General features: G+C 40.6%; 1 protein-coding gene across 1 annotated transcript in view; it reads right to left on the reverse strand.

Annotated features, from left to right (window-relative positions):
* mtor (mechanistic target of rapamycin kinase) overlaps positions 1–19,774 on the reverse strand; it is a 59,263-nt gene extending 39,489 nt beyond the window's left edge. Inside the window, exons 1-28 of the mRNA XM_028409107.1 lie at positions 19,638–19,774; positions 19,072–19,214; positions 18,823–18,931; positions 18,493–18,725; positions 18,045–18,245; positions 17,826–17,960; positions 17,470–17,745; positions 17,248–17,356; positions 16,901–17,084; positions 16,652–16,780; positions 16,313–16,557; positions 15,778–15,987; positions 15,482–15,687; positions 14,981–15,103; positions 14,764–14,847; positions 14,222–14,314; positions 13,936–14,070; positions 13,258–13,387; positions 10,093–10,343; positions 9,917–10,003; positions 8,356–8,523; positions 5,640–5,752; positions 5,212–5,374; positions 4,667–4,759; positions 4,172–4,318; positions 3,575–3,717; positions 3,028–3,190; positions 2,004–2,149 (exon numbers count right to left, since the gene is read on the reverse strand). Of these exons, the coding sequence (XP_028264908.1) occupies positions 2,004–2,149; positions 3,028–3,190; positions 3,575–3,717; positions 4,172–4,318; positions 4,667–4,759; positions 5,212–5,374; positions 5,640–5,752; positions 8,356–8,523; positions 9,917–10,003; positions 10,093–10,343; positions 13,258–13,387; positions 13,936–14,070; positions 14,222–14,314; positions 14,764–14,847; positions 14,981–15,103; positions 15,482–15,687; positions 15,778–15,987; positions 16,313–16,557; positions 16,652–16,780; positions 16,901–17,084; positions 17,248–17,356; positions 17,470–17,745; positions 17,826–17,960; positions 18,045–18,245; positions 18,493–18,725; positions 18,823–18,931; positions 19,072–19,200 (4,205 nt within the window). The 5' untranslated portion in view covers positions 19,201–19,214; positions 19,638–19,774. The remainder of the gene's footprint in view (positions 1–2,003; positions 2,150–3,027; positions 3,191–3,574; positions 3,718–4,171; positions 4,319–4,666; positions 4,760–5,211; positions 5,375–5,639; positions 5,753–8,355; positions 8,524–9,916; positions 10,004–10,092; positions 10,344–13,257; positions 13,388–13,935; positions 14,071–14,221; positions 14,315–14,763; positions 14,848–14,980; positions 15,104–15,481; positions 15,688–15,777; positions 15,988–16,312; positions 16,558–16,651; positions 16,781–16,900; positions 17,085–17,247; positions 17,357–17,469; positions 17,746–17,825; positions 17,961–18,044; positions 18,246–18,492; positions 18,726–18,822; positions 18,932–19,071; positions 19,215–19,637) is intronic.
* Positions 19,775–20,159: the final 385 nt, after the last annotated feature.

The following is a 20,159-nucleotide window of genomic DNA, read 5'->3' on the forward strand; positions in this document are numbered from 1 at the left end:
ACAGGCTCAGTGGTCAAATGCTTCCCCTTTCACACGGTGACTCCTTTAGTCAGTGTTAACCTCTAACTTAAACTGGTCATTTATCTGCTCCCTTTACAAGAAGTGACCACAGTAGACTAAAGGGCACTTTAAATAGACGTTTATACTTAAGTGTCCAAAATATTCAACCTGTGACCTCAACAACAAACGCAGACCTTAAACGGTGGTAGACAGTTAAAGCACAACCACAAGAGGACCTTAAACCTTCAGACTCATTTTTATCAGATCTTAGTTAAATAAGTAATATACAGACTAAGAAAAGAAGGCAAGATAAAGAACTTATTATACATTCATATTAGTAGTATTAGCTTCTGGGCTTCCACGCAATGATGAGAATTGCACTGTTGATGTTAAATAAAACCTCTGAATCTGTGGGTGGAAATTGGAATGTGACAATCTTGCAAGAAACTGATGTATAGTTGTAAAGCACATTACATCATGTGCTTCATCTTTTAAAAGTGAAAGTCAAACTTGAATAAAATATGAAGGTTGCATATCTCAGTGCTCCTCATTCCATTGTAAATGTTTCTCTTCTGCTTGTGACATTAACTCATTTGAGCAGTTGAGAGGTAAAATAAAATAATGGCCAAAAGCTGCACTGCATAAGTGGCATAATAAAGGATTTTTCCTAACAGTTTGTAGTCCTCTGCACATCTGAATTTCCATAGTGTGTCCAGTAACATTACAGCTACACATGTATTATGAACACATGTTCCACATGGGAGCAATGACTGGCTACAATTGCTATGCTGGTGATGAAACCACTAAATTCATTTTTATCTTATTTAAATTAGGGACAATTTTACTTTTACAGACCTTCATGATTTCTGTCACACAGCTTTTCTCCCCGATTACACTCTACCATTACACTCTACCAGATATTGTCAACCTCTAAATACAATTAATAAAACAGAACCAAATCACACAAATCCACCTAAAAGGCATTGCTAGATGGACCATTAACACCACAGGCCAAAAAGCTAAATTAACAGCATTCCTGTGTTAGGAATAATGGGGAAAATGTGACCAATTTCCTGGCTAAAGCGTGGCTAATCCAAAGCTATGGGGCCTAAGAATATACTCAAACCACAAACTAATTCTTTTGATTTCTTAAAATCCCTCACACATTACTTGTACCAGCAAAACCTCATAAAAACGTTTTCTTAACTGAAGGTCTGTACCAGAGGATACAAATCCCTGAAACAATGATCAAATCATCTACAAACACCATGACACACCAGGTACCAAAATAGCAAAGGCAATGCATCCTCATCATCTAAAGGTGTGCATCAGATGTGGATACCATTTTTTTTTTTTTTTTTTTTTTTAAATATAGCCACGACTCAATACAACCAAGCTTTCATACTGCCCTTTGCGCACCAGTGTCTAGCGTCTATCTTTTATGGGAAATCCTGGAGAGGTGAGAACCAGATGGGGATATTGAAAACACCAGAGTGCCGGCTCCCATCATTCATCATCATCAAGGCTCCCGAGAAATTGAAAACAGGCCCCAGAGAAACACAAGTCCAGACACTCATAGATGAAAAGGAGGCAAATGTCCAATTAGATGGCTGGAAAACAGATTTCTCCATGCCATGCCAAAGGCAAAGAAATAAAGAAGGATGAATAAATGGGATGGAAAGGATGACAGAACATATCAAAAGGTTATGGGATGGGAAGATATACATATTATAATTTTTCTGACAATTAGTTTAAAAATTAGATTCTTGGAGTAGTAGTAATCACTATGATGTTTATTGTAAGCAATACCTTTTAATGCAACTGTTAATTGCTGAGGTGCCTGTCAAATTACTCAACCTAATGAGTAGGCAGACCATTAAACAGAGTAATAGACTTTGTTTATGTACAGAAAAAAATCTGCGTACCTTCTCACATTTTAGAAGGTCTGTGAGTGTTTCTCATTAAAATAACATATCTGCTTCTGACATATTCAGACCTCCTACCTGATAAGAGATTCCAGGATGAGAGGAGAAGGACCCTTCTGAAACTCCAGCTCTTTGTAATGCAGCGCCTTGGCGTAGGCACGACATTTGGCAGCTCTCTCACCGAGCAGCACAATGCCATTATCATCTCTTAGGGGCAGGGGGCCCTGGAAAAAGAAACAAGTTGAATCAAATAATCGGTCTTTCGCTAAATACAACTAAACTTGACTTAACAGCTGCACGTGACCTCTACTGTCCCCTATAGATAGTTAGGAGTTCATGCACTTATTATTACTCGAAATCTTAGTTTCATTTTCACAGAGGCCTCACATGCAATACTATGACGAGGAAGAAATGTTATCCTTGCTCCAGCAATTAAGTGTTATTGTAGATACAGTTAAGAAAGAGGATCTTTTTTTTTTTAATCAAAACAACAGCCTGAAGGCTCTCGGAACAGTTCTTCTTATTGCAAATTACAAATAACCTTTTAATCTATAACGCAGCATGGTTCAGATGCACAGGTAAATTCAACGCACTTGAATGTTTTCATGCACAAGTTTAATCAAAGACAAATTTAGCTAAGATAAAAGACACATCACCGTTTCCACATAGAAATCATCACGATGGCTACAGCTATTCTGCAAATATGAAGTACGCCATGCACTGCATGGACCCAAAAAGTGCAGACACCTCTTTTTTGCAGACCCAAGTATGTAAGTAAATATTTTGATTTCAAATGCACAAAACTGTCACACTTGCTAAAAAAGTTTCCATTCAATTAATATTAACCTGACAATGTAAGTATTGTGAGCATTGATTAGATACTGTATTAATCCCCAGAGGGAAATTCATTACGGCTGCTGCACAAGCAGTGTCATACAATGACTAGCAAGGCGCGCCACAGGCTAGGGTGAAGTGTCTTGCCCAAGAACACACAACAGTGACTAGGGAGGAGTTGGGATCGAACAACCAACCTTCCGGTTATTGGACAACCCTGCTATCCCACTGCGCCACTGTTACCCCTAATTTACAGTTCACCGTTTACCTTGTCACTGTGCTCCATAAACTCTGCCAGGTTAAGTAGAGTCTGTGTGACCTCAGCAATGTCTTGAGAGGTGAGCGCTAGCTCAATGCTGCGGATGAGCTCATCCTGCTGGTCCTCACTCAGCTCAGACCAACAAGACAGGAAAGCTGCATTGAACAGGTCTCTGCACAGAACAGAAATAACATATGCATACAGTGTGTGACAAAACAATAACTCTTGGACAAAGAAAAGAACCATCTGAGAAAAGAATCACATCATATAGCTTAAAAATAGAGCACTTTAGGTATTATTATTATTATTACTATTATCCATCTACTTCAAATGTAAAGTTTTTTAGTTATCTGGCATTTTTGAATGTGATATGATTTGATGCTATGCTGGAGATGGGACACACAAAGTCAGAGTATTGAATTATTGCCTGCATTATTGCACAAGGAATTATGTAAATATCATGTAGCAATAAAACTTAAGACAGGGAAAATATATTTTTGCATTGAAGGAAGAGAAGAAAAGCTAGAAAGGTAAGACACAATTTACAGCACTGTACCTGGCGAGAGGAATGTAGGTTTGAGCCAGTGACCAGCATGATCGCAGAGCGGGGGAGGATGACTCTTTGAGCAGGACAACGCTCAAGCGCCTCAGCCACTCCAGCCAGTCATCTTTGGACACCTTCCTGGCAGCACCCCAAGCCTGCAGACACAGAAATCATTTATCATCATTAGATGTCACCAAGAACTGGGAGCAGTGTGGTAATGTGCGTGGGATGACCTGGCTTTTCTTCAATAGAAGAAAAAAACGTTGGGGAAAAAAAACCCTATTTTGTGTTTTGGAAATTATCAGTGTTTAATGTGTCAATCCACATGTCAATCGGACCACCCACATAATTTCCGTCCAACCATACATTGATCTCCTGTGGTCACTGAAGAAAACATCTGCAGTCATTGTGTTCCATTCTTATTTTGTTGAGGTTTTTCATTTCATTTATCAGTGTTCTGTTGATTTATACAACATCACCACAATTAAACTATGGGCTTTCTCTCGGGACTGTTTACTGTGCACAATAACAAAACCTGCAACAAAACCTAAGAAACAAACACTGTCTTACAGACGAGTACAACAAACTTTAAAACCAGCCAATTCTGACCTTTTGAAGAGCAGTGGTGCTGACATGAAGCTTCTTCATAGGCCCTGCCTCCACCGGTCCGCTGACCAGCGCGTCGCCTTGGTTACCTCGAAGCTGGCGATGCTGGAAGATTAGAGGGTCTTCTTCATCCTCTGCCAACGTGTAACCCTAATACGACCACAAACACACAGGCCACACGCACAGAGACCACACACATACAAACTGTTAGGATGGGTCACAAAGCATGGTTTATGAATGTAGAAGTCCTCAGGGAGTGTTGATAAACAGAGTATGGTAATTACTTACTTATGGTGCACTGTACATAAAATGTTAGTTTATTTATGATTACATAATTTATTGCTGAACCATGTGTGGTTAATGTGTCATGACAGATTTAATATTTGGACCTGACAGGGCAAGAACAACAGACTTGGGAGTATGCTTGTGAATTTAGGAGTCCTGTTTGAATGTTTTCAGTGTTTTATATGTAAATATAAATATATTGTAGGGAATTACCTTAACAATGCGACATATGAGTATGTCATAGCGCTGATGGTTGATCCTGTGTTTCAGCATCACTTTGTTCACCATGGGGATGAAGATTTGGTACTGTAAATAAGAGGGAAGCAAAACAGAGTAAATAAAAGGGTGCATGTGTGCTTTATGTGGTTTAGTCTTGCTACCTCTTTCCTTTCACCATAAAGTAAATAACTGGGTATCCTGCACTTGTGCATTACAGATCAAAAGCTTCCCTTTTGTTGCCAGACATGGCTGGTGTTTCTGCGGTTAAACCTGAAAATGATACGAGACTTGAGGGATATGGGAAAGAGGGGGAATGATAGGAGAGGCGGGTGTACATGTGACCTCATTCACTCTCGTAAACACCACCCCCTGCCGCCAAGAGGCCAATGACATCAGCAGTCTGGCAGGAAGTAGTAAAGATTTGGGGGAGGGGGAGTTACCAAAATGCAGTTCATGTGAAGCCAACAGTAGAGAGGCTGGAAGTAGTCTACTCAATAATAGCCACATATAAAGTGAGCCCAATGGACCGCTACAGCTACCTTCTTGCCCAGCTGGAATACTAAAGAGGACAGGGTGTCCATAGAGGTAGAACGTAGCTCAGGCGTGCTGTCAAGTGTCCGAACAATCGGGTGGATAATGCGTGAAGCGTAGTCTGTGAAGTCTAGGGACTCTGTCAGCCGGTCAAGTGTCTCCAAGGCAACCCTGAGACACAGAGAAAAACAGAAAATGCTCAGCTTCACCTCACATATTTGTAGGACACAAAGAGACACTGCATGCTCCAAAGACTTCTGAAGAGCAATAAGGACACAATTAAAGGTTAGAGTATTTGAAGTTAGATTTCTTCATTTTCATTTTTGAGGTACATGAGTATTCTGATAAATCAATAATTAATAAAGTTCACTGTTAAATAAAGTGCTAATAATTCCTAACTCTACACAATTTTAGCACCAACATGTGTGTTACTGACTTGCGAGCCTGCAGGGGCACATCAGGGGCATCAAACAGCTTCACAATGGGAGGCAGCAACAAGTGGAGGTAGTCGTCTAGGTTGGCACCAAACAGCTGGATGGCATTGAGCAGCTGAAAAGGAGGGCACACATTGCTAATTCCCATATACCGCAACACTTAAACACAAGCTGTTTTAATGAGCTTGTTATGGCTAAATGGTTTTCTTTGGGAACAGAAAAGCCGGATGGTATTTTATTTCAGCAAAGGTGCTGGGACACATGCTCGCCCTCCAGGAGAAATCTGTCAAGTTATGAATCAAGTTATGAGTCAGTGAATTACTTGTTTGTAGGTTATTTCAAAATGACATACCTAAAATACACAATGTGGGGGGGGGATTTGCAATTTTGCATAAACATAAATATAATGTAGCAACCTGATGGCCATAGGTAGGGGTACAGGACATTGGGTTTATGTACATAAAACATCAAGCGTCTTCTGTGAAATTATCATATTAAATTTAAATGAAATTATATTTGTAGTGCTGAAGGAATTAAAACTGGCTCTTTTTACATGACCAATACATAGCAGCAATTCTTTAATCGCTTTTTGTGCTGCAATGATTCTGATCCATGCACAGATTTGCTTTGTGGACATTGTGATCATTGGTTAGTGTCAGCTTATCTGCAAAAAATATAAATGTATGACTAAGCTTACCAGACACATGTAAATACAAATGTTAAATTTAAAGCTACAGCAGGGAGCTTGGTCTTAGTAAAGATCATTTTGCATGTGGAGCATGTGTACACAGGGTGGATGGATACAGGGTGGTCCTACAGGATGACGTATGTTGCAAACTCACTCCAGCCCCTCAACACACACCATGACCACTTTTGCCCTTTCCCCACACCCCCACCCTATGTCTAAAGTTCGCACGGCGAGACAGCAGGAAGCTGAGGTGGAGGTGTACAAGTGTGTGTGTGTGGTGCAGGGGGGGGGTGCTGGGCAGAACAGCTTCTTGAAATGATGGAAGTATGTTTTTCTTTTCTTCTGCTTTAGACTAGAGGGGAACTTGATTCCCACTTCCCCCATATTATGACCCCCTCCTGTGTTAAAGATTAGGTTCCAGACCCAGACCTGAATTATGGAGTATCCAGATCGTGGGCTGCTGGATTATCTAACACTGCAGAGTTTGAGACAAACCAGCACCAGAGAAGAGGAATAGATGGCGGTGCTCCTGATGATTCTGTCTTTGTGGTTTCTGCACAAACCATGATTTAGGATTTGAGGGAAAACCCTGACAACAACTGGCAGTAGCTGCTGAAATGGGAGAGTGTGTTAGTTACAGGTCTATGCTGTCTTTGAACTACTGTATTATAAGTAACCGGCTTACACCTGAACAGTCTTGATGGATATTGACGGAAACCGCAAACAGAAAACAGCACACTAATAAGTCAACTGCAGGCTGAGCTCCTGTCTTTCTTGTGAGTGTAGATAGGAGCCCATTTTTAAACTAATTGTTGGTATTGCTAAAATCTGTCATATGATCTTTTAAATCTAGTTAGTGCACTTTCTCTGAGATTTCTCGCACAAACACACAATGTGTCTGTGTGTCTGAACTAAAAAAAGTATGTTACATAACACATATTCGGGGTCATGCTATAATGTATAGTATTTTACTACAAACCCTAACTATGGACAGTAAACTTTAGTACTTCAGTCTTATATTTTAATGTGTATTCATGTGAGGCCGTATTTTATGTTACGGTTTATATATTGCAATAAGAATTCTGCCTATGTTGCTGACAAGTAGGGGCGGTGAGAGATGAAGAGAACGTCACGCGTGTCACCATACTTGTACAAGACAGACCCTCCTGCTATAGTGTGGGTGAGAGAAATCACTGACAATATTCTGACTGTATTCAAGTACATTAATATCTACCATGGCCATCAATGGCCAAAAAAATGGAGATCAACAACTTTGTCAATGCATAAAAGAAAATGATGTACACCAGCTGCTTTTCTAACATCAAATAAATAATCTTGGCTTTTTTCAGTTAGACTGTGTGAACACTAATGCTATTACTATGTTATTCAAGCTGTACATGTCTATTCAAAAGACCGAGCTAGAAAAAAACATTGTTTGAATTAAAACCAGAAGGCAGGGAGTGTTTTGTTAACAAGTACACAAACCAAGATAGCCTTGATAATGATCGTTATTGAGTAGTGGCCAGGGCAGGCAAGTTTGTTCTGTTTTTTATTCCAGTGTTTTCAAATGACCCAATTTCTTTTTTATTTTAGCCACTGCTCTGCACTCTGTAGCATAAACATTCATGGCACCATTAATGCTTTTCCAAGCAATATTTTTAATTTGTTAAGCCTCTGCCAGATACAGCTTGGACCACTCTTTTAATACCATTCTCTGTGTAACTTCTCAATTTGCTGTCCCATTCATTGAAAATGTTGAATAGAGATGCAAAGAAAAACAACAAATTTGTATGAAACTGTAAACTCACTGGTAAACAGCTTCGGCAGCAGACATCGATTAAAGATTATTAGTAATGTGAAAGAACTGCAAACCCTGTTAACGGGGGACTCAGCGCAGCTTTTTCTGTGTGTTCCGACTGGTGCTCTATTGGTCTATTTAAGTGTACAGTTCAATAAGATATAAATTTTTGTGTAGGCAGACACAGAGCAGTGCTTCTGTCATCTGACCTGTACTGCATTTGTGCACTCACCTTGATGGTAACACTGCGCCCAGTGCTGTTGTCGTGCATGAAAACACGTAGCATGTGTGGGATGAGCTGAGGCAGATAGAGCTTGAACTCTCCACCGAGTGCTACCACAATTTGCTCGATCAGAAGGATGATAGTGTTCTGCATGGGGTTGTTTGGTGTCCAGTATTCCTACAGCACAGATCATAATATGTTGGTGTTAATGAGAATGACATTATATGGAACATTTGTCTCTGTATAAACTACAAAACACAGCATTGAATAGCCTGCAAGTGACAGTTTAGTTAGGGAGTTTTTCAGCTATCATATTATGTTATAATATTAAAGTCAATAAGAGAGTGTGAGTGTGCGTAAGAGAACACCAATTATCATAAGGTATGATCTAAGCTAATATACAGATGCGACCATAATGTCTGTCCTTGATAGCTTTGACCCAAATTAACTCAAACTTGTCAATATTCAGTGTATTTTCAAATAGAATTTTTTTTACAATACATGGTAAATCCAAAGTACTCTGCATCAAGCACTACCTTATCCACTTACTCTATGGGCTGAAAATGTGTGTGGGTCTGCGGAAATTGGGTCAAACTGTGTCTCCATCAATAAGCCGAGTGTGAGAGAAATGCCTGGACAGATTTCCTTCTGGAAGTAATACAAAGCTTTCACATGCCAGAGGGCAGAGAAGGAAAGTCGCAGTACTAGATGGAGAGGAATGGAGATAATTTCCTGTCAACTGGGACTGACATCGTCTTTTTATGTGGATTGTGACACCGTTGTGGAAAAATCTAAGCATGGCCACTGTGTACATTAGAAATAATGGCAATTGGATTTTTGGTGGAGGATGTGAAGTCACGCAACACGTCAATCAGTCAATGGGCTTCAGCTGTGAGATCTGGCGAAGGTGTTTTGTCAGTGACCAGAGGTCTAAAGCAGCCCCTGACTTCCTGCTTTCTCTCCCTGTAGCAGCTGACTAGAGAGCAAGTAAGTGTGTATCCTGAATGGCTATTCCAGCCCCCTCATCTGGATGCAGAAGTTGAACTGGAGCTAAAATGAATAGATCCTTTGTCTCACTTGCCATTTATTAACTCGTAGGGACTGGAAGCACAGCGGTCCAGTTCTCTCAATTACTTTCCACCAGGAGGAGTTACCGTCACAGCAAAAGTTTCGGTAACAGTGTTACTAAGATTCCGATACAAGGACAGTCATATGATATTTTGTGCCTTTCTGTATGATTATGTGCTAGACTGACGTGTTGGAACAATTTGCAGGGGCTATGGCTTTAGCAGGTGTTTCACACCATGTGATAAGAGCGTCATGAGTCATCAGCAGCTTTCTCTTGAAAATGTACTGGACAGTGTGGGTGGAAATATCCACCACACATCTAGTAGCAATGCAGTGAGAAGGTATAAAACTAAAATGGAAAATAAAATGAATTTATCCAAACATTAACAGCACAGTGATTAAAGATTAAAGAATTTGCAGCTGCCTGCCTGGCTCACAGAAGAACGCAGGTGGCTGGATGATAGGTGTTTTGAGATTGGGAACCATTGACACAGTTACTCACTCTGATGAGGGTGAAAATGTCATCCATATAGGGGCGGATGTGGATCTTCACAAAGCACACGACCATTCCCATTTGCTGAAAGAGGAACTGGAGGACAGGGATGCACAGAAAGGAAAGACAGTATTAAGACCTGTGTTGTTCAAATAACAAAACAACCAGACAAACTTAATACCAACCTCTCTGATACTGGCATCACAGACCCGGATGACATTGAGAAAAGTGGGCATGACTTGCGGCAGGAACTGGACACATTTGAGACCCAGGGATTTGAAGATGAAGGTGACTGCTTGCACCACCATCGTATGGTGGTTGGAGAGCGAAGGGTCTCTGAGGATGCGCATCAAAGTGACGATTGCCACAGCAGGATAAAACTCGTCCAGAGGCAGGTTACCCATGTTCACTAGCATTTCACTGGTGCTATAGTCAGCTGTTAAGAAGAGATACTTATTGTTTAATTTGTTTTTACTTATAAAGATATAATCACAATATTCGACATTTTGGAAAACAAAGATTGTATGCATTGACATAGAGAAACAGAAAATAATCATCTTTTCTACCATTTTTAGACCATTACAATTAGGATAGGATCAAAGGAACTTCTATGCTGCACCAAACTTTGGCAAAGGCCGATTTTATTTACCCCCATGACCATCATTAGCTTACACAATAAAGGGTCTTTAATTTCTTAAAATATACCACCACTGTGCCCTTTTTTAACATTTATAATGCATATTTCTCCTTTAAATAAGAATTTTTATTAATGTTTTTGTGACAGGCAATGCAAAATGGGTCTCATTGTCCATTTATTTATTCAGGGCTATTGAATTTTACAAGGCATCAGAGAATACAGATGTCTGGAATTCAGTGTTTCACTCTGCAGTACAGTTTTAGCTGCTCCAGTTGCCTCCCTCTGGGCGCTGAAGACATAACAGACTGGTAGAAACATTGCAGGCTTAAGAGGGTGGCTTTACTCTTGGATCTTTTATTAGTCCGGTCGTTCACCAAGTCAAGATTAATGACAGTGATAGATGACTACACATCTGTATCTCTACCGTCCACAAACAGACATCAGTGTAGCTACTGTAAGTGAGGTCATAGTACTATTCTGGTTCCAGCTGTGTAGGAACAAAATAAACTCTTACTAAGCATAATAACAGATAACTGAAAGAATACACAGCATATGTGCTTCATGATCCATGTGTATCTATGTGGTTGGTCTAATTTAAAGTTAAATTAAAGAGACAGAGACAAGCCGGTGTTCTCCCACACAACAAAAAAAAAGCTGTTGAAGATGCTAATGCTCCAGACAGTGACCCTGACAAACCTGCCAACAGATATACAGCTTCCAGTTCTGGTCACAGTCCATTCAGCCAGAGAACATACTGGTAAAACTATTACCACATCGTCCAAGGTCACATTCTGAGGTACATGACTGAATCAGACAAGTGGAGACCTGCATTCTCCACACACAATGACTAAAGACAGATGCACATTTTACTATCATCATGACTTTTCAAGACTCTTGGAGCAGGACAGCATGAACTTTCATTATACGTCACCATGAGGTCAACATTTTCTGAATTATAATGAGAGTTGCGGCAGTTTAGCAGCGGCGACGGAGAATGAACAGTGATTTTCTATAAGAATGAATTTAACGCTGCACTGTTCCTTTAATGCAAAGATAAAGGGAAACTACAAAGGACTCACTCTGAATGCTGTCCCAGACAGCAAACGTGTAACTTTCCATAACGACTCCATACACATGTAATAAAATGCCCCAGGATTTGTGTTCTATCACATTTCAGTTTGTACTACTTATTTAAGACAACAAACGTTAACTATTGAGACAATAGCCACAGACAATGAATAATTCAGCTGATGGGAGCGAACCCTTACCACATTAAAACAGCTATGTAAATCATGGACAGTCTTTTAAACAGATGCTTGAATTCTGTCTAAAATAGGTCACCTTAAATTAAATATCCCCACTTTAAAGGATCCCACCCTACTTGTCGCGGTTACATTTCCCAGTGAACTGGCAGAGCCTCATTCTGGAGGGTTTTGAGTTGGGTTTAAATCAAGACAGGAGCTAGAAATTTGATCCCACAAAAAATGGTCCATACAAATTGTAGCCCCTGAGCCATAGATGCTGTTGACTTTTCAAAAGCAGGGGCAAGACTGTATTACTTTTTTTTTTTGACTTGACAACACAGACATATCACCTCACTGTGTTTTATTTCAAATGAGCTATGGCTTTATACAAAATAAAAACGCAAAAAATGTAAGTTGTTTTTGGAGAGACAGGATTTCTTTGGTTTATTCAAGCCAGATTCAACAATTCATACAGCTGAAGAGGAAATCTACTCCTCTCAAGAGTGATTGTATTCTGACCCAAGAAAAACTGCTGCATTAGTTTTTCAGTAGAACTTGCAGCTCATTCCACAGCATCGGCATGTAACTAACTGCACACGGGTTTCTGCATGTGCACTCATGTTAGAAGAGATAACACCTTTCTAAAGGTGTAACAATTCCACAGTATTCAATTAAGTGCTTAAAATCACCATGAACAGCTGTATTATCTCATTTTTATGTGGCCCCCTTTTGTGACACCCCTACCTCATTACCTCATACCATCATTTTTTCCACACATACACTTACACTACAGACCTCGTTTATTGTTTTTCCAATGTGAGTTTTTGAGTAGGTAAAAAAGTTACTGCTACATGCTAATTCCTTGTGTGGAGTCCCTTTTTGACACTTTTTAAGGTGCATCACGCTTTCTTGTCCACATTAGCTGTTTTGCATCACAAAATCATTTGAGAATTATATTATTGCATGCACCTTTAACTGTAGCTGAATGAATTAACATTGTAAATCCCATTATGATAATAATGCTTTTATTATCTTCACAACACAGCAATGATTATACCAGTGCACAGCCCCACACAGCCAGATTTAAAAGGGGTCAATGTTAAGAGATTTTCCTGCTGTTGCAATAAAAAAATGATATTGTAAATTAGAAGCTAAACTAATTCCACAGTGGTCAAGAAAAGTATATCTGTTTTTTTTTTTTTTTTTTTAGATACTTTAGTAATCCCAGAGGGGAATTGTCTAAGGCTGCTGCCAAGCAGTGTCATACAGTGACTAGCAAGGCACGCCACAGGCTAGGGTGAAGTGTCTTGCCCAAGGACACACAACAATGATTAAGGGAGTAGTTGGGATCGAACCACCAACCTTCCAGTTATTGGACAACCCTGCTATACCACTGCTCCACTGCTGCCCCATATATAATAATAATATAATAATAGCTATTCTAGTAGTAATCGTAATCTCACACCTACCTGCATCCTGACTGGACTTTGACTCAGAGAGACTGACGGCAGAGGCGTCTCGCGATTGGTCAATCATGCCGATGTTCACCTTGTGCTTGTAGGGATCCAGAGCTCCAAGAAGACCCAGAACACGTATGGCCTGTTGGACACACAGAGTACTTACTCTCACACTAAATTATATCCCTGGTACATATTAATAGTGAGGGAGAATTCTTTTTCATTCATTAAAAAAGCTAGGCCTGGCCTCACTTAAACATCACTTAAACATGCATCAACATTGAGATCTAGTGTGTAGTGCATGTGAGGAGTTTAAGAAGCTGTGGTAAAATTTGTTTTTTTACTAACCACACACCATATAGCGAAAGTGACAATACACTCTCTGTGCCTTGTATAATGTAATACTCAAGAGGCAAAGCTGACAATTATCACTTACATCACAGCTCAAACCTTTGGAAAAAGTTATATATAAATATGGAAAATGTGCATTATACTGTATGCGTTCATGTGATTATATTCCACAAAAAAAAGTCATTACATTTAAACAGATATTCTATTATATAGTGGATGTCAACGGGTTGGCCTTACAATGAGTCACTGTGAGAGCCAGAACTGAGTTGACCCTAGCAATAAGAAAACTATGGGGAAAAATAAAGGCCTAGTGGCCATAGAGGAAATTCCTATGCATACCTCTCTCCTGATGCCCTGGTTCTGTTCAGTCTTGAGGAAGTTTAGCAGCACCTCTAGAAGGGAAGGGTACTTGCGGTAGGGCTCCACCACATAGCCTGTACTCGCAACTTGCTGGCCCAGTGTCCACAGCGCCACCTGGTGGACAGACACTCTTAGAACAACACCACTGATAGCAAATTCAAAATACAGCATCCATATTCACTTTACCTTTTTATTCTGTATTTTCAAATGCAAGCCAAAATTGTAACTAAAATATTACAACTAAAGATTGTTCTTAACTGCATACCTGTCGCTTGGCTAATGAGGAGGAGTCCTGTAGCATGTCCATGATGATTGGAAAAAGCTCGTCCATCCACTTCCTCATCTCCAGGCCACTCACCTGCCAGAACAGGCACACAACCATTTAAATGCAGAAATTCTCATACATCAATAAGGCCCACAAAATCACACATTTCTAGCACTACTTACACAGTGAAAGCAGTCAAATTTTATCTGTATTCATACATTCTCTTGCGTCTTTATGCCTTGATTCTTCAACATGTGGACTTCTACCCCTTCCTGTGCTGAGTCAACTATCTGCACTTGGTCTACCTGAGCATCTCCTGCCAAATGCCTCAACCATAAGGGCTGCCTGCCTTTATCTGTGCTTTCTTGACTCCGCTGACTGCACCACTCACCCACCTGGACAGGATGGAGGCAGGAAAACATTCACTGGCAAAGGTCTATCACATACTTTCTGCTTAAAAGGGGATTTTTTTTAGTTTCAATACACAGCAAGTAGAAGATCTGTATTAAATACACAGGTAGCAAAATAAACAACAACTTTACCTGAGCCAACTCGCCAATGGTAGCAAGGACGCTAATGACAACTCCAGGGTTAGGGTCTGGGTCTTTAAGCTTGAGGATGAGGGCCTACAAAAGTAAAAGACATGTAATCATGTAACTAATTGAAAACCAGGAAAAGGGGCTCATATCAGAGTCTTTTGGACACATAGTATGTTTTTGTAACAGTATGATTTACATTTGAAAATCTTCAAAAGTGTACCTTGAGGATGGGTTCCATATATGGCCGTATGAGGCGGGGAGCATTGGAGACCAGGTGACCAAGCATACGAGCACTCTGCTCTTTGTTCCTGCCGACACCACTGTGCTCCAGCTCTGTTAAGATCTGCAACAAGATTCAACAGAGTTTACACTCCCATTATTTTCTATCCAAAATAAATCTTACACATCATGATGTTGTGTGAGTAAGGTCTGAAAAAATATGTGCAGATGATTTAGATTTTTAAGCTTTGCTGCCCTCTAAAGGAATACAGCTAAAACAGCACACAGTGAATTTTCCAAGCATAGCAAATAGAGGGAATTAAAAGTGTTTCAATACTAATGTAGGATGAACTAGAACAATGCTGCTGTTCAGTGTGAAGAAAATTAGATGGGAAAGTTTCAATGCTTTTCAAATTAAAGGTTAAATCCCAACCAAACTTTACCTTTACAGGATCTTCAGAACAATAAATCATTAGGAAGCCATCTGTTGTGGCTGTCCTACCTGGATAAGCATCTTGCGAAGGAAGGGCATGACAAAGGCAGGGTTCATACTGCTGAGGCGTCCAATTGTGCAGATGGCCAGCTCTCTGATCTCAAACACCTCATCATTCAGTGCAACAAACAGTGCTTGCAAGTTCTCAGCCTGGGCGAGGTGAGCATCGAAACGCTCATCCAGTGACGCCAGCACACAATATCTGATATCTGGATCTATACAAAAACAAATAATCCAGACAGACTCTCATCACTAACATTCCACATAATATATAATAATCCGATCTTTTTGCTCCTGTGTATTACCTGGATCTGTGATGCCGACAACTAGCAGCTTGCTGAGCACATCAGCAACAACCTGTACAGCAGTCTGGCTGACAACATGGCCACTGAAAAGGTGAATAGAGGGAGTAAGGAGGCGTGAGCAAGTCCGGGCTGCCTCCATCCGGATTTCCTTTTGTTCGCTGTTCAGGAAATGATCGGCACAGTGCCGGACAAACTGAGTAAGAGAGTGTCCTGGTGAAAAGAAGACAGAATAAAGTGTGAGCGAGTGAGAGTGCTTGAACAGATAATTACAAAGCATATTTTGTCATTTGGAACCACTTATATGAAGCTTTATGGAGAAGGATTGATTGATCCTGTAAATGTGTCTTAGCTCCTCTTTACTCACAGAAGATTAACTTGTAGTTCGGGGTTTCATAACCCAAACTTTGAACTTCTGTTTATCTAGCTATTTATTTATCAGGTCACAATATTGTGACAACAAAGGATATTTCATATATTAATATATCATAAACGATGTGTGGTAAAAAGGCCAGAGTGATGTATTTTTGGGACTTACCCTCAAACTCAAAGCTTCCTAGTGTGCGCAGTGCCAGAGTGATGCTGCCAACGTCACTTGACTCTGGGATGTTTGTGAGGCTTGGTGAAGCCAGCTGGTGGGCCAGGCCTTTGGGCATGCCTGGGTGACGGAGTGGCTTGTGCATCAACACAAGGGAAAGCATCTTCAGCAAACCATCCTGGATGTCCTTCTTCAGCTGGGGGATTTGACGGCTCAGGTCATACAGTACAGCAGTAAGAGCGGGACTATAAAGAAACACAGAAAAATGTCAACATCATACCTCAAGTGTGAGGTGATATTTTTTTGTTCAAACATTAAACAATACATTGTCTATCTTACCTGAGTCCCACAGCCAACATAGGCTCCAGCAGCTCCTTTATGTCTGGCTGAATGCTAGGACCCATGGCTCTGGAAAGCATGCTAATACAGGTGAACACTGTGGCATCCACCTGCATGGTCTTTTGCCTCCTGCAAACAAGGAGGGGGCAATTTATGGTAAGTTATTTAAACCTTTAAAAAGGTTTTCAGCAACACCACTACAGAGAAATAAACTTTAAAATCATTAAAATACTGTTTTCAGTTACGAACTTGTGAGCAAAGTCCTTAGGTGGCAGGGCAGCCTTGATGATCTCGAGGATCTTAGAAAGGTATGGCTGGATTTCTGCTCTAACAGCCACAACCAGCAGCCCCAAAGCCTGAAAAGCAGCTGTCCTCTCCTTCTCCTTCTTCAGACAACCCAGCAGGTATCCCATTGTGTCTGACAAGTACTGATCTGCAAAGTGAGCAGACAACAAGGGACATATTTCAACACAAAGCTGGTGGATATTAATTATTTAAATTTTTTTATTTCTTGTTCTCTTTTCCTCTTTTTCTTTTAAGTTTCTTATCAAAAGTGCATTAAAGTGAACTTCATGTGAATTCTTATTTCATCTCACCTGTGAAGGTATGTGGCTGGAAGGCCGCCAATCGAGGGAGCAGGTTGAGGATGGTCATCTGGATCAGAGGGTTTTTACTGGTCTTATACTTCAAAACCCAACGACACACCTGAACAAAGGACAACCTGTGTTAGAACAGTTGCTCACTGATAAACAATAGATAAATACCTTTAATCCCTTGTTACATTCTTTCTCAAGGATAGCAACTGCTTTAATTTGTACCTGATCGAATCGCTCCTCCATCAGCTCTCTGCAGTATCGGCTCTCCACCAGTGAGGTCTTTGCAGGTACTGGTGTTGCCCCAAAGCTAAGGAAGCCTTGGGGTGTGCTATATCCCAACAATCCCAGTAAAGCATTGGACTGCTGTGGCTGTACTGACTGAAAACTAGTAAAGGGAGTTATATGGCGAGGTTTCGTTCCAAATCCCATCAGTTCCTTGCAGTACCTATCGTGGACCAGCTGCTGCTGTGTGATCTCCTCCATCTCCTCACGCATACGCTAGTGAACAAATAAGACTGTGAGCAGAATGCTTTTTTTTTAATAAGTGAAAATATTTTCATAGTTTAATTAAAACTCACCTCTCCCTCCATGCTACTGATGCGAACCAACTCATTCAGAATCAGAAGAGCTCCATGGACCCTGTCATCGCGGTTCATCCCCTTCTCTTTGGCCAAAGTCTCATCAAAACCCTTCTCTGCTTCTTCAAAGGTTTGCTGTTACAGAAAAACATTGTTATTTTTAATACATGAGCACACAATGAGGAGGTAGATCTGCCAACATACACCAAAACATCTTACTTTGTACCACTGTGGTTTCTGCATTTCTTTGGTCTCCCTCTGTGTGGTGAGGATGAGACAGGCTCGGAGGGCAGACACAGCACCCTCTCGGATGGCCTGTTTTGGGTCCCATACTGCATAAAAGATGTTGTCGAAGAAGGGCTGCACTTGCTGAAAGAAAAAGGTGGGTGCACTCACAGCCAACTCCCTCAACACCAACACCTGGAAGAGAGAAAACAGTTGAGCATCTCAAGATTTCAAACACCCCTTTCTAAAGTGTACAAATTGGCAAGCTGATGAATAGCTGTTTTTTGGCAACATAAAGAAATATTCTGCATTTGTCAATAGTTAGAAGTGAGTTCTTATCCAGAAAAATCAGATACATCTAGCTTTGCCATACAAACACCATCAAGACATGGTGGTGTTTATACAACAAACACACAGTCTCTGTTATTTGAGAGCAACTTACTGCTGCATGGCGCCTTCCTTCATTTCTGTCTGCTCCCAGCCACTCCAGGGCCCTCTTCACCTCAAACTCCACATATTCTGCAGTGAAAGTGTCTCCTGCCATGGACAAGTGGCCCATGGCTTTAGAGGCCATCTCCATCACAACAGAGTCACTGGATGGTAACAGGTTGCGCAGGTAGTTGGCAAATCGACTGATCCTGGTAGCATTGCCTCCCTCTACTCCGATTAGACTTACTGGAAGACAATGTCACAAGAATGTAATATTTTCCATTTTCACTACATTTACAGTACCCTACAAGCAGCATACTGATTATTCCTTTTTAAACCTTACCGATAGCAAGAATTCCTCCTTTCTTCTCGTTAACATCAGAGCTGGATACCAGCTCAAATATGTGGTGGTTCAATTCATCGTAGAAGGTCGTGGCTTCATCTTGGCTCAACTGTATCACAAAAAACATGAAATGAATCACAACAAGCCAACAATAGCAACTAGTTTACAGTCAACAGTAAAACATATTGCCGTAACAACACTCATCCTGCCTACAGGGACATCTTCTAGATGATATATTTTTACAGTTACCTCTCTGAGCTCTGTGGTGACATAATGCTGCAGATCTTTGGCAGATTTTGCTCTTGTGTCTTCATTTCGACTCTTCAGCCCACCGACAAACTGTTGCAGCACACTGGCTGTGCCTGACATGATCACCATTTGGATAGCTTAATCTGAAAATGAATAAAATACTTTCACAACAACATCTTGAACAAAACAAAGCTCCCAAAGAATTATATGTAAATACAGATAATACCTGGGAAGAAGAACTGTCTGTAGTAAGTTAGCGACACACTAAGTCATGCAGTTAGTAGTTGACGCTACATCTAGCTAGCTAGCTAACACATAGCTTAGGAAACAATCTGTTAGTGTATCTGTCTCACAAGACAGAGACATTTTAAGCGACAAAGACATCACACTTTGCATCATCGGTACAAACTCGATAGGTCCGTTTAGCATAACAAAGGTATAGACTAATGCAGAGATGATGAGTGAGTGTATCATGCTTGTTTTGTTTAGCTAGCGTTAGCTAGTACTGCGCTATCAATACAGGAATCGGTCGTTAGCAAGAAATAAAGCCACACTGCATGTCTTACGTGTTTGTATTAATGTGTTGAACACTCAGCTGTTAGTCCGCTTCTGCAGAATATCTCTCATTGTATGACAGCCTGGCTAGCACAAAAACAATGCTGGCTAGCTGAGGGATCTCTGATGTGTTGGGCCAAAGCCAGGTAGCAGGGTGCACACAGCGAGTCTCACGAGAGTTCAGCTGCGCAACCTGCGCATAAATGTGCGCAGCCGCTTTAACTCATGGTCTATGGGCGCAGCTTACAGGTGCTTGGTTTAGTGACAATATAAAAATAGTGTGAATATCTCACTGTTACACAAGAAAATTAAAAATACTTTATGCCAAAATAAGCTACAATTGGGCTACTTACCATCGCGACGGTCTCAGCTACTTCTTTGGTTAGAATAAAACAGCAAAACAACACATGAGCATTATCAAGACTAACAACAACAAAATATTGATATATTTATTTTGAGAGTAAGCATTAAAAAGAGAATACAGTCTTTTTATTCATCTTCCTTAGGTCCTCAAGTTAAGAACCTAAGAATTA

Source organism: Parambassis ranga, chromosome 7 (genome assembly GCF_900634625.1).
Source record: "Parambassis ranga chromosome 7, fParRan2.1, whole genome shotgun sequence".
Taxonomy (NCBI): Eukaryota; Metazoa; Chordata; class Actinopteri; family Ambassidae; genus Parambassis; species Parambassis ranga.